Raw genomic sequence first — 14,193 nt, forward strand, 5'->3', positions numbered from 1 at the left:
CCCCTAAAATGTTTATGTATGACCCTGGGCAGCACAGACATGCCCCTGCTCATGGATATGCAAAGAGACCCAGCACTTCTCCTAAACAGGAGCAAGACTCACAGACTTTGCAGTGGTTTTGCATCTTTTTTGTTGTTGTTGTTATCCATGTTTTTGCATCTCTTTGTGGTCATTTTGTGTCTTCTTGTAATCATTGCACCTTTGTGGTTGTTTTGCGAATTTTTATAGTTATTTTGTGTGTTTTTGCATTCACTTTGAGTCTTTATTTAATCAGTGCATGTTATTTTGAGGGACAGTTTTCAGGTGAAGGCCAGGGACGGGGCTTGACAATTTGGCTGTTAGGCCCGTTCACATACATCCTGTACATCACAAGAGTTTTGTTGAGAAACAAAAAAGAGATGTATTTTTCAGCTCATAAAAAACATGACACTGAGCTCTGTTCTTGTTAGAAAAGATGCTGATAGATTCCTGCACACTGCTGGACTCGCAGCTGCTTCAAACTTCATGGAGTTATTTTGGTTCCACCTAGTGGTCACCTTGAGTACATTTCCCAGAGTTATTGCTCTGATATAGAGCAGTAAGTTTGTATGAGCTATGGGACTCTCCTCCTTTACTTGATTAGAGTACACTTTACTGCCTCCCAAATCAAGCTTGCATGCCGTTAATGTAATTGAGTCAAATGACGAAGGGCTGACTCAACAAATGAGTAATTGCTACCAATTAAACAAATGGACTTCACTGACTGGACAGTGATGAAAATGTTGCACTGTGACAAGACCGGGAGCTGTAGGCCAATAACAGTCATTTTTTATGTTCCTAAAGATGTGAGAAGCATATACATCTCCCTCTAACCAATTCATTAATTCATCCTTAACGCAGGATCGATAACAGAAACACGGACACGTGTAAAAGGTCACTGGTCTTTGGTTTTAGTATTACAGTACAAACAGTAAAACAAGGCACTGCACTCAATCAGTGAAATGTGAAGACTGAAAGAATAGAAAAAAAACAAGAAGCCATCGACAGAATAAACGCTCATAATGTGGAATTTAGACAGAGCTGGATGTCGTTGTGATGTTTCTTTTACTCGCCTCCGCACAGCTCCAGGAGGATTTTGCGGTAGTCACCAGATGTGTCTCCCTGCACAGTGAGAGACAGATCTGTGAGACTTCAAAGGACCGGTGTAGTGAATAACTGCAGTCTCATCAAGACACACTGATAACAAACACTGATATTCAGATTCCAGGACTTAGAAAACCTACCACGATATGCTTGTAACTACTCGACTGAAATGAAAGCAGTGATGAATTGAAGTTCAAAACAACACTAAGGCATTACATCAAGTTAGAATTGCAATTATTATATCACAGCTGATGTATTTCAGAGCTTTTGCTGACTACAGTGGTTTCCTGCTGCTTGTATTTAGTGCCTCACCTTGATGAAGGAGTAGAGAGTCTTGCCATACATCTTCAGGAACTGTGCTTTAATGTCCAACATGTCAATCTCTGCCCGCGCAACCATTATTCTGATGAGGACACTATCTGTAGTGCCCAGCCCCTGATACGAGACACAGACATGTGTTTGTATGGCAACAGAGTTTATCGCTGCTTGTTTTTACCAAATGAAGTGCAACATCAGCCTACTTTTCTTCTGGCCGATATAACTGTCATTTGTGTACGAATATGGAATGAAAGAATGAAAATATGATATATACAAACAAACCAACACCAGCAATTTAATGTGTAGTCGCTTCACATTAAACTGTAGTAGCTCCATTACAATAATGAAATATTTACCTTCATTGATTTGTATAATCGCTCTGCAAAGAACGCTGGCTTGTTCCTTATGCATTTCACTGTAATGCAAAAACAAATACCAGCACATGAGGTGAGATGTTTTCAAAACATGAAAACAAAAAAGTCAGCTGATTAAATATGTGGAAGTTCAGTGTTTTTAAAGTTGCTTCTGTCATCTGGAATGACATTAAATGCAACAATGAATATATTAATACATAACTTAATAAATATGCCTATGAAATACATAGATATAATTAGGAATTAAATCATGAAAAGGAAATTGGGAAACAAATATATATATATAAATAAATATATATATGAGTCAGTATAGTTCAATTAAAAAAAAAAAATCTTATTTCAGGGGACTTAAATTTCATGATTCCTAAATCATGTATTTTGGGGGCTTTTTTTTTATAACAATCTTAAATAAATGTGGAATTATAAAACTCCCCTGAAATAAATAAAAGTAGTCCTTTGTAAAATTAAAAAAAAACAAAAACATTTTTGAGCTAATTTATACTTACAATCTATACATTTGTACAGTAAATAATAAATATGTCTATGAAAGAAATCAATAAATATACCGATGAAATAAATCCAGAAATTAATAAATGAGGCAATAAATATATAAGGTTCCATTTTTTTAAGATTTTGGTGACATCTTAGGTGCTAGCCTGTTACAGCAGTGTTTCAGAACTACAAGCACTAAACTGCACGATATTTTCTTTTATTTTCTGAATAAAAAGTTTAAGCTGTGGTTCTGGCTTTGTCTTTGTCTGTGCTTGTTTGAACTTAAAGTTAGCAGCTTTTACAACAGATCTCTACTTGATGGAGCATGTCGCAGCAGAAACAGACCTATGGCCAGAAAGACGTCCTCCAGACATCCAGACATCTCCCTCTTAATGCTGTCCTCGATGTCTCTTCCAGAGATCTTCTGATACTCCTCAAACACTGAAGGAAAAAAACAACAAGATTAATGGAACCGAATCCAGAATAAATCTATTGGACTGTCACACAGTGTCATGACACTACACACTGCATGAATGAAAATGAACGTGATTTAACAAAGCAACTGTTTGCCTCTTAAACCGCCACAGAGGGTCAGTAAAATCCCCAGAGTCTACTACATGACCTTTTGCAGCCAGTTTAAGTAAAATGAAGTAATTTCATGTGATGTACTTATAACACGTGTGCGTTACGTAAGCAGATTTTAACACGATGTTTGTGAATATGCTGGAAGAATACCTCGCAGCAGATGGTTTCGGTTCCTCACACAAAGCACAGTAAGGAATTTAACCTCGTCCGTGCCCCATCGAGCCTCACCAGCCTCGTAGATTTCCTGTAATCACAAACGTTAAAATACAGCGAGTGATAACTGACATACACTTTATCTCAAAGAACCTGAACTCTTGCCTTGGCATCTATAACAGCCTGGGCCTCGTCCACTTTGTCGCTTTCATCCCGTCCAGCCTGCAAAGCAGAAGAATTGGAAACAATAAAACAGAAAAAGAACTGTGCTTCTATGATGCCAAAGAGACTTTTGCTTCTTCTTCCCTAAACAGCTGAAAACATTTGACCCCAGGTTCCTTCTGACACTTTACAAGTCATCTTATCTGTCAGCTTCAAGAAGAATGGAAAATGATCTAATGAAATACAGATTTTTTTTCCCAGCAAGAATCAACAAAGTGAATATTTCTATTCTACTTTTGGAAGCTTTGAAATACATGTTTTTTTATAAATCAGGTTGAATTTTTAATGAAAATGTCATATAATCATCGTTACATGTGAAATCAAAGAATTCATTATTCTTATAAGAATTCATCCTTATGTTTGCTCACCGTAAGTAGGGAGACCAAAACCCTCTGAAACATTCCTGATGTGTCTCCACAGACAGCGTCCTCCAGGTTTTTTCCATATTCTGCCATTGAAAAAAAACATGACTTCATTAAAATGTAATGTATATAATGTAAAACCTGTTAAAGTTTCTGCACAAAGGAGCAGAAACTCATTACAAGCCTACAGATACATAGAGTAGTAAATATAAAGAAAGAACAAATATTTACAACAGTTCCATTATTATTCACTGTGGTGTAATCTCGGTTCAGCAGCTATGCTGGTATAATTGGTGCAAAATGTGTGTGTAACATAAAGCCCTACATAATAACAATTACAGGCATTGAGAGACATTTAAAACCCACTTTGAAAATACTTGCCGACTGCCATCATTACAACCACAGAAACAATAAAGTGCCAAAGAGAGCAGTAATGGCTTTTATAAATAATTTATGTCATCCGCTGTTTTCTAATAACGGATGTCATTGCATCTCTAAACAAAGAACAAAGAGGCTCAGCCGCTGCTACACAATATCAGCTATCAAACATGACGCACAGGCGCCAACACACACTGAGACGCACCGTGACTTGATGCTAGAAATTCTTCTTATAGAAGTGACACACTTACCTTTTTTGTAAAACGCATTGATGGTTTTTATTTCAGCATTTGACCTTGAGGCAAGGACATCGATGAGACAGGCCTCCTCTGTTCCAGCCCCCTGTTGATGGATGATTACTGACGTGTTAAAAACAAGATATGAAGACACAGTTACACAAGATAAGTTTATAAACTAAAGGAAATGTAGCTTAAAGGATATGTTGCGCAACATTCTATATTTTTGTAAACAAATCCCATGAAAAGACTGAAATCCACAATATGTTAGTCCATCTCTACATACTTTCCCACTTATTCGCCCTCGCTGTGGCTCGCAGCCCGAAGCTCGTCTGTTCCTACATGTACTGAAAACATGTTACTGACATAAGACACTGAAAATTTTAAGGACTTAAGCCTCACAACCTTTTATATATTTTTTTAAAAGACCGGGAATCTTGCAAGATCACTATTTACAAGACTAGAATTAGATTCCTTTTGAGATTATTTCCCATCCTGCTTTTGGTGGAAAATATTATGCCAAACTCCCTTTAAGAAATATGACAATGAAAAATTACATGTCCGCATAGACAAAAAAACCCTCTAGAAACACAAGATAACAGGCAGTTTATGTCTACAGTATTCTTGTCCAAGATAAACTGTATTTATGTACTAATTTTACATTTTGTTAACTTAGTGAGAGGAGACTGCTGGAATGAGAGGAAAACTGTTTCAAAAATGTATATTTCTCATTAAATAGGTTCTACTTCTATTAATGCACATTTGAGTAAATGCACTGATGAGTAAATACAATAGAAGCAAGGTGTGTGTGTGGAATTCTAAATAAACCACAGAGCCCAGGTTGATTGTGATAAAGGAAACATGTCACACAGTGCAACGCTGTGTCTGATTGATGTGTTTTGCAAACAAATGAAGCTCTGAACAGAGGAGTAAGATAAATCAGACTTTGCATAATACAGATAATACGTGTTGGAGAAAAAATTGATTGTTGGTCAATTTTTGGGATTCATTGACAGAAGGAAAAATAGATACTGTCACTAGACTTGTGCTAAAATTTGACCTTCATTGCATATTTCAGCTCGTAGGCGTCGTACACAGGCGCCAGCATCAGCAGACCGAGAACGACACTCCTGAAGTTCCCACTCAGCTCTGAGGACAGATCATCAGCCAGGTCCTGCGGGAGGACAGTAACAGATGGATTAACATGATAATAGCCCACCAGTTGTTCCCAGTGCTTCGCTAATCTAACCATTAGGGTCATCTGTAATGAAAGCTAATTATCTTTGAGATTAAAATAAGTTAATCTTGGCTTTATGTCTGAGTTTTGTGCTGCCAGCGTGGACATGAGGCCTGACTTCACACATTCCAGCAGCAGGACTTGTGTCTCCGCTAGAAGGTGTGGTTTCTGGACACAGTCATGTGAGGCTGTTCCACACAGCTCGCCTGTGTAACCCCTTGTGGGCGTCGCCGTGAACAACATGACTCACTCTTTCTGCTTGCGAGGATTCCTCTCACCATCTTTTTTTTGAACTGCAGCTCTGCTGTGGAACATTTCAGATGACTTTATCGACCTCTTACCGGACACTGCACTGTGGGCTGGTTATTATCTCATTTTGTCAATAAAATAAACACACCCAAGTTCCTTTTTAGTTAATATATTGATCCACATGACCATGAGACAAAGAAACGGTCAGTTGGAAACACACCTCAGTGGGTTCAATAAACCTTTCTTTTTTTTTTATGGAGGGGAACGTTCCCCTTTCCTACAGCAGAACACAAAGCCCTCTCTGTCCTGCTGTTTGTTTACACGGGGTATTAATTTCTGCTTTACAGTTAATGGTTTACTAGCACATTATCTATGTTTTCAGGACAGCAGCTTTAAGTGAAAGAGTGATGAGAGCGTTCACAATGAAATAAGAAGTTAAGAGATGACACATTCACTGCTGCCGCCAATGCTCTCCATCAGGGCTGCTTTTCAGATTCTTCTGAGTCTCCATCTGCTCTTTACTCGCTTCCTCTGATACATCAATTTTTGATTTATGTGTCCGAAATCCCATAACATGCACTACACACCCAATATGTGCACTGTTTATGTGAACATAAACAGTATAATATCTTTTTGGATGCACTGACCTGATGTCACTTAATGAAAGCCGTGATTACCTCAGCTCTACCGGTAATTAAAAAATAATTTAAAAAATTTTAGCACAGTGAAATCTTAATCTTTATGCATATATACTCTTAAATTAAGTATTATTGATGTTACAGAGCTATCTTGGTCACTGTCATTATGAACATTGTCCTCTATCACATTGCATTGTGGGATAATTATGCCTACTGTTTGCATAAAGTTATATTTTGAAGGAAAAAGTATGCAATTCATGTACTTTTTTTTCATAGTAAGGTTTTGGACATAATAAAAAAATCTCACATACTGTTTTAGCTGACTAAATAGCATGTTAGTATGGAATTTCGGACACAGTCGTAGTGAAAAACACATTCACAAATAAGATTTGTTTTTTCCTGCCTTGGAGTGCAGCTTTGTGGTCAAGCGCTCACCTTTCCCACTGACTGTTTGTAGGCCTCTTTGATGCGCTGCCTCTGGGCGATAGTACGGTGCGCCACGACTTCGATGATGGCTGCCTCATCGGTGCCTGCAAGAAATAACACAATATATAATAGTATAACCTTAACCATCTTTAATGTTTAAACTTGTAAGGATTACGTTCCTAAAGGTTAAGATTTCACCGCGCTGTCTGTTTAAGAACAAGGATTTAGCTCATAGAGTTCAAATGAGAGTAGAACAGATATTCCCAATCAAATCAGCGTCAGAGGATGGTCAGAGTGGCATGCATTTTTATTTACCATTGCAAGTGTTGTGAAACATGTAAAGCTGCAGCCACATTCTGTTGAAGCCTACACGACGCAGCCCTACAAACTGGGCCTACCACGGGTACAAGAGAAACCCACTAACGCCACAGTTCTTTAAAACTTGCTACAATACAACAGTGTAGTGAATAAATATGAGGCCAAATGTACCAACAATCCACTTTATTCATTTTTTGATTTCATTTTACATGAAGATGTGATTCACACTTTAAAAACTAACATTGCATTTTCAAGGACACACAGCTGAACCCTACTACTGTGTTGCAGGCTTTCTACCGTATATACCTCTGTATAAACAAATAATGATATGCTGCCAGTCACAAACTCACTGAGGTGAGATTTTGCAATAAATATTATGAAGAATTCTTTGTTAAGGATGTTTTTGTGTTGACTTTGAATAAAGTGTGTTTAACGACGAGTTAACAAAGCAATTAAGCTCAAATTTATCTTAGTTCTGTGAAATATGGTTATATTTTTGTGTTTAGAAAAGGAAAAAAAAGATGTAAAAATAAGCCACAGTTCTCAAACTGGTAGGCGTAAAACACATTACAGCCCCACTGACAGGTTGTCATGATAACAACCAGCATCAGTTTACCAAATTCTTTTGTATTTGTAAAAAGACCACGCCAAACAATGTCCTTCCTACTCAGTCTATGTCTATGGTTCAGCCCTAATGTGTAGCACATAGGATCGGGCGACGCCTCAGCGGCCCTGGAGATGATCCTAACACACAGCTGTTTGTTGGCATCGGCATAGAAACCATCTGTTTACAACAGAGCTCAAACTAGAGTCAGGGGAGGATGATTATGCTAACTAACAATAATAACATCAACATTCCACGCCATCATTGTGGCAACAGGGGAAGAAATGTTACTGTGACGTACCCCTGGATGTTTGTCAGGACGTCTTTGAGTGATACATACCTGAGTGCGCGGCTTCAGAACAGTGCAGCCCATAATGAGATTACTATTTTACTTCCTGCATGATCAGCAAAACGAATGCTCCTTCCATATCAGGCATGAAGAGGAAGCTTTACAGCACAGTGTGCAGAGGTGAGGCAAAGTGCAAGGCCGCACACAGCACAAGGAACGGACTATGAAAACTCTAAGTTGCCATGACAACACACTGAGAAACTTTCAAACTTTCCTGGAGAGGACGAGACAAACCCAAGAAAAGGATATTTTTTTCCTCATGGAAGTCTTAATGACACAGTAAAATCTAACTTTAGCTAATGATGGTTTCTGGATCACTCACCAGCTCCTTTCATGGCTTCTCTAAGACGCTTTGCATCTGCCTCAGCGTCAAAACCAGCCGCCTCAGTCACTGTTCCACGATTTCCAATCTGGTCAGAAATGAAAAAGAAATTACAATCATTTATCCATTAAGCAGATATAAAATTGGATGTTTGACCTTCACTGTGCTGAATGATGTGTGCAGTTTGAAAAGGGAACGTTTCTCTGTGCTTATAAAGATAAATCAGTAACAGTGACTTTTGGTATCAAAAATATAATTTGGCCTAGAAAAAGGAAGTATTAGGACTAAAAAATTCACTGAAAAATAAAAAAACAGGTATTAAAATTATTTTTATTTAAATTTTCTTTTTTATTCTGCTGTGGTTTCAGTGACAATCTTTTAGATGATGTAAAAAACAAAGATGTAAAGGATTTTTTTACACTGCTTAATGACATCTCACGTTAATCAAATAATAACTGCTGCTGATAATTGCATCAAAGTGCAAGGTAGCATCGAGTGAAATGAAGAAATGAAAACCTTAAAGTAATGTATGGCTGTACCAAATACATTCAAAACTTCTGAGATTTTTGAATTAAGCTTTGAATCTGTTGTCACATTTTATTTACAGAAATTCTGACAACAGTGAAAATTCTGTTTTTTTCAACACTATATGCCAAAAAAATGATTTGAAGCAGAGTATTTCATTTATAAAAACCCGACAATTTTGGAAATCAATACATCTATCTTTTTTTTAATTAACTTTGAGCTTGAACTTTACAGCACTCTGGAGTTATTGGAAATATTTGGATGACACGAGTCAGAAACAATACTACACAGCAACCACTGGAATCTAATTCTTTAAATGGTATAATATTAATGACATTAGTGGAGCCTGATTTTTAACTGCAGCTGTGCAGAAAACCCTGGGTTTAAACATTATGAATACACATGCAAAAAAAAGAAAAAGCTGTGCAGAAGTTTAATGTTGAATTAAGATTTTCAACATTCACATTATCTACGAAGCTTAAAACTATTCAGCACAGCCCTAAAATAATGTTAATTAAATTTTCATACCACATTTTGTGTCTATGATTAAATAAGTATGACAACAGACCTGACACACCTGTTACTGTAGCACTTGTGAATCACAACAGTACCATGTTGCTACAATTTAATAAAAACAACAAGAGATTTTTTAAAAAATTAATATTTTATTGCCGCACAGCCCTTTTCAAAAGAATCTCTACTGGTGATGCAAATACATGTAAATATTGTACATGAACCACAGCTTTGGGGAGGACTTACGGCTGCCATTGTAGAAGGAGTGAGGATTTCCAAACTGGAAGCACAGAAAGCTACGAAAGAATAAATACAGAATGATATTTTGTCTCTTGCACAATGACCTGTTTATTATAACACAAAAATAAGTAATTAACTGCAGCATCAGGTTTAGAAGCAGTAAAATGTAAACGCATCTCTAATGTGTCCAACAAAGATGCAAAAATTACTCCACCGTAGTATCCATTTCATCTTTTTGTGGCAAAAAAACTCTACCTGTTAGCTCTAAAGCCCCACTATTTCAAACCCTGGCCTAATGAAACAAATTTGGCAACAATACATCTGTAAAGCAGATATCAACAGATATCGTGATCTTCTAAATCAGGCAGGTCCAAAGTCCAGCCCGGGAACAATTAAATGGCCCGCCACTTGTGTCAAATGATTCTATATGTGTACCACCACACTATATTTGTTGGGATTTTCAGATTCAGATGTCCAGTTATATGGGTCAGCTTTTCTCTGCCACTCATGTTTGATTTGTAATAAAGATTTTAAACAGCTCCTCTTGATGGAGCACAGTATTATGTTAATGAATAAGAATTAAGTGTACGTAAGCAGTGCAAATATATGTATTGTAATCCTTGCTTTTCCTTGTTTTTCATCGTTTTTTATCCCAAGTATTGCTCGTTGGAAATGTTTTTCTTTCTTTTAGATATTTCAGAAATATTAATATCCATTTGTATATTAGTAACAAGCATATACAGCTGTTTTTAATTCCAGTGTTAGGCGGGTTCCTTTTAAAAACCCTCAGGGTTTTATTACACCTGTTTGGGTTCCAACAGTTTGAGAGTTTCACAGAACAATTACAATCTTAGAAAATGTTTTCACGCTTTATGGTATGACACAACTTTTTAATATTATTATCTACATGTATGTTATTATATGTAACAATGACCCTTAAAGCAATAAAATCTGAAACCATTTTAAAGCAATTAAATTGCTTCATTTAATAATAATAATTTAAGCAAATGCAAACTGCATGATAATTGTCAACTTTCATGCATTACTACACAATTTCAGGGTATACCACTTCGACCCTACCACTCGGACTTTCTGATGATATTGTACATTTTTTATTTTATTATCTCCACATATGAAGAACTAAACTGTCTCTGTGTTAAACATTACCCTCGCTGACCTTTGATTAATATTGCATGCAGTTCATCATCAGAGAAGGTTTCCGTCACACACATTTGGTCAGGGGCTCTCTTGTGTTCCACGTCTGTGCTGGCGTCCGGGGAACTAATCTCATTGAAGTGTTTGTTTGGACACACCTGTAATTACTCCACTGAGAGGAAGGCTAGTGGGGTTTCACTCCTACCTGTTTTCCTGCAGGTTTGGATCGACTTACACATTGACAGAGTTATCATATATCTGTCAAAATCAATTTAGTTTAGCACATACAAAGAAGACTAATTTAGTTGACAAGCCCCAGTGCTGCAGAAAGTGTATGTCCCCAATCCAGATGTTTTACATTAACGGGGCTGTTTGTATTACTCATAAGACAAAAAATGATTCCCGTCATGGAATTTGTGAAGAGATATTTATGATCCTATAAGTACCTGATTTCTGTGTGTAGGTCAACAGCCACACCTCAGTGGTTTGCGATGTAAACACAATGTAGGTGACTTGATCTCATGTGTATGGACCACAGACCATAAATAAACACAAAGCGGATCATGTCTCCATAGCACAAATGGTATAAATTATGAATCTTCCTCTGAACATACAAAATGACAGCTTCAGGTAGTCAGTTTGAGTTTCAGCTTTAAAGTGTATTTAAACTGTGTAAATGTGTACATTGTAGGCTACGTTTCAGGGCTTGAAGGTCATTAAAGATGAAATGTCAAACTACCCCTGATGCAAATGCTTTCAGTTGGACTTTAATTTCAAATGCATTATTTATTAAATTCTAGTTTACAACTTATTTTGTCGCAAAGCAAGTTATTGGATCGCCAACCTAAAACGTCAGCGAGTTCATTGGAAATTGAGCAATAGTGGAAAGGGGTTTTACTGTAGCCTGACTTACAAGCACTGGAAAAACTCTACACCACAACTATGTATCGAAAGTAAGTTTTGCATGTGAAATGTACACCCCAAAGTACAAATATGCACTATAATGTTCAGGGTAGCTTCACTGCGATGGAAAAATGCAAAGAAAACGTGATTCAGGAAGCGGTGCCCAGCTACTTAACAGTTAACTTGGCATGAAGTTGTTGGACACACCCTATCTGCAGAACATTACCCGCTTTACAGTCTGAGCTTATACTCCGCAGAAACAACTTCCGAAAAACACCTCAAAAACATAAACTCAACTGTGAACCAAACCTTACCTGTCCCAAAGGCCAGTGGTACCGAGCGAAGAGAGGAAAAGCGTCAACGTACCGGGAAACTAGAGCCTATAAGTGACAGCAGCTCGCGCGTCCCACCCACTGGGATGCAAGGACCCGCCTTCCGCGTGCACATTAGAGCGTGCACGTGAGCTACTGCTGCATTCACGGGCTGTAGACAGATCAGGAGGAGCCGAAAAACTCTCTTAATGCATTTACTGTTATCCCCGTAATGACCAGAGGTGGAGTATAGGCCCAGGCATAGGTGTAGATTTCAGGGAGGACGCAGGGGACATGTGTGTTTGTCTTCCCGGTAAAAACGTCAACGAGTAGAGGACTTTTATTTTGACATAATTAAAGTAGGCAACACCACAAATGCGTGCTAAAAAGGCACATTTTTGGTGCATAAAAATTCACCAGAATGTTGTAAATAAGTTCTTTAACGGGCCTTGGTTAAACAAGAACAAACACATTTCAAGTGTTATGACAATAATATAGTTATTATTATTGTCCAATAATCCACATCATTTCCTTCTCACCTTTTACTCGTTTTTTGCAGTTTGTTGGACATTTCGTGCCAAGTTGCTCATAGTGTTTTGTGTGTATGTGGGAGTGCGTTTTTAGAAAACCAATGCTGATCCATGTGTTAAAGATTTTTTTTCTTGAATAATATTATTTTTAAAATAATTTCGGACTCTGTAGGTGTAGTATTGGACAAAACAAGCATTGCAAATGTGTCACTATGGGCTCTGGATAACCAAATAATCAAACATTTAAATTAGAAAATAATACATTTTAATAACACGTTTATATATAACACACATTCTCTGAGCGATGTCAAGTGAACGCAGCATATGACCACACGCGCTAGGGGGAGGGGAGCTGCAGCTGCGCTCTGAACTACACTACCCACAATTCCATCCGCGCGTCAACAGCAACAGCTAGGATGTTGCGATATCGCTGGCAGCCAAAGATTGCTGTGGTTGCAGAGATTAGGCTGCTGGGTTGAAACCGCTGCCTAATGTTTTGCTGGATGTCAAATTCCGTGTTTTTTTCAGCTGCAGTCGCGACAGACGGAGGCTTCAGTTTCCTGTCGACTCTGCGCCTGTTTGTGTTGATGAAAGGCTGCATCGCGCTAACGCGTTAGCTTACCAAAAATCACAGTTTTAATGTAAATGGGAGCAATTAAATAGCTCGACGGGCAGCTATGTGCCATCTAACGGTCTCTTCACTTGACTGAGGATGGAAACATTATTTCGGGTGACGCTATCAGACAAGTTACACGTCGGATACATCGCACCCGTGGACATTATCTTCAGAGGATAACCTGGATAACCTTACACGAAATGTCATAGCGCTTAAGTAGCTAGCACTTAGCTAGCTCGGTAATGGCTGGACGAGATGGAGAAGGACCTAATGTTATCATCAGCAGCCGACCATGAACAGCTGGATGGATAGCTAAAGAAATACTTTCTCCGGAGATGCTTTAGCCTCCTGGGTGGTGTAATTCACTTACATAACAGCTAGTCGCAACCGCTCTAGCTATCACCAACTGGCTTGTGTTGGCAAGCAAATGGGAAATTTGCCACCAAAAATCTGGGTTGTCTCAACATCATAAGTGACAGAGGCATCACTGCATGTTCCGAGGCTGCAAATAGACTTTACTTGAAGCGTCGGGTTCGTCACAATCCGACTTGCATTATCTGATCAGTGCAATAATAATTGAGTGCACGGGAAAACAGTCATCTTTGACTGAAAATACTCCTCCTGTCATTTCGACATCATGAGGAAGTTCTTTGATTCTCGTCGGGAGTTGGTGAGCTCTGGGCCTGGCTCTGGAGGAGGAGGTGGCAGCTCCGGGTCCAGTCATGCAGGCGGAAATTTCATTGGCAGAGCCTTCACTGTCGGCCGGCACCAAGTCACTGTTGAGGAGATAATTGCTGAAGGTGAGGAGGGGTTGCACAGGCCCTATGATGCTATTTGTTTGTTGTTTTTCCTCCTTATTCTCCCATGCATGTTGATTAAGCGAGAGTGTGTGTCCTGCAAGACAAATGCACGTGACAGAGCAGGGATGTAACCTTATGCCATCCCCACAGAAATGATGCAGCTTTGCATCTTTGTATCTTGGATACATAAATGCAAAACTAGAGGCCTACTGCTT

The 14,193-nt window shown here is 38.3% G+C and overlaps 2 protein-coding genes across 4 annotated transcripts in view; one reads left to right on the plus strand and one right to left on the minus strand.

Annotated features, from left to right (window-relative positions):
• Positions 1-908: 908 nt before the first annotated feature.
• Positions 909-12,172, minus strand: anxa4 (annexin A4). The gene is made up of 13 exons (XM_042509647.2): positions 12,036-12,172; positions 9,670-9,719; positions 8,386-8,473; positions 6,802-6,896; positions 5,303-5,416; positions 4,258-4,348; positions 3,635-3,714; positions 3,210-3,266; positions 3,042-3,135; positions 2,652-2,747; positions 1,797-1,855; positions 1,435-1,557; positions 909-1,140 (listed from the first exon to the last, which is right to left on the minus strand). The coding sequence occupies exons 2-13, from the start codon at positions 9,676-9,678 to the stop codon at positions 1,084-1,086; spliced, it is 963 nt and encodes a 320-aa protein (XP_042365581.1). The 5' UTR covers positions 9,679-9,719; positions 12,036-12,172; the 3' UTR covers positions 909-1,083.
• A 764-nt stretch (positions 12,173-12,936) lies between these two features.
• aak1b (AP2 associated kinase 1b) overlaps positions 12,937-14,193 on the plus strand; it is a 28,892-nt gene continuing 27,635 nt past the window's right edge. For all 3 annotated transcript variants that reach the window (XM_042508734.2, XM_042508735.2, XM_042508736.2), the window contains exon 1: positions 12,937-13,978. In XM_042508734.2, the coding sequence (XP_042364668.2) occupies positions 13,816-13,978 (163 nt within the window). In that variant the 5' untranslated portion in view covers positions 12,937-13,815. The remainder of the gene's footprint in view (positions 13,979-14,193) is intronic.

This window comes from Plectropomus leopardus, chromosome 20, assembly GCF_026936395.1.
Source record: "Plectropomus leopardus strain MGB_pleo_1.0 chromosome 20, ASM2693639v1, whole genome shotgun sequence".
NCBI lineage: Eukaryota > Metazoa > Chordata > Actinopteri > Perciformes > Serranidae > Plectropomus > Plectropomus leopardus.

Coding starts and splice junctions, on each gene's coding strand:
- anxa4 (XM_042509647.2), bottom strand. Junction 5,417..6,801: donor ACAAACAGTCAGTGGGAAAG/GTGAGCGCTTGA, acceptor GTCCTCCCGCAG/GACCTGGCTGATGATCTGTC. Junction 1,141..1,434: donor CTCTCTACTCCTTCATCAAG/GTGAGGCACTAA, acceptor CTCACTGTGCAG/GGAGACACATCTGGTGACTA.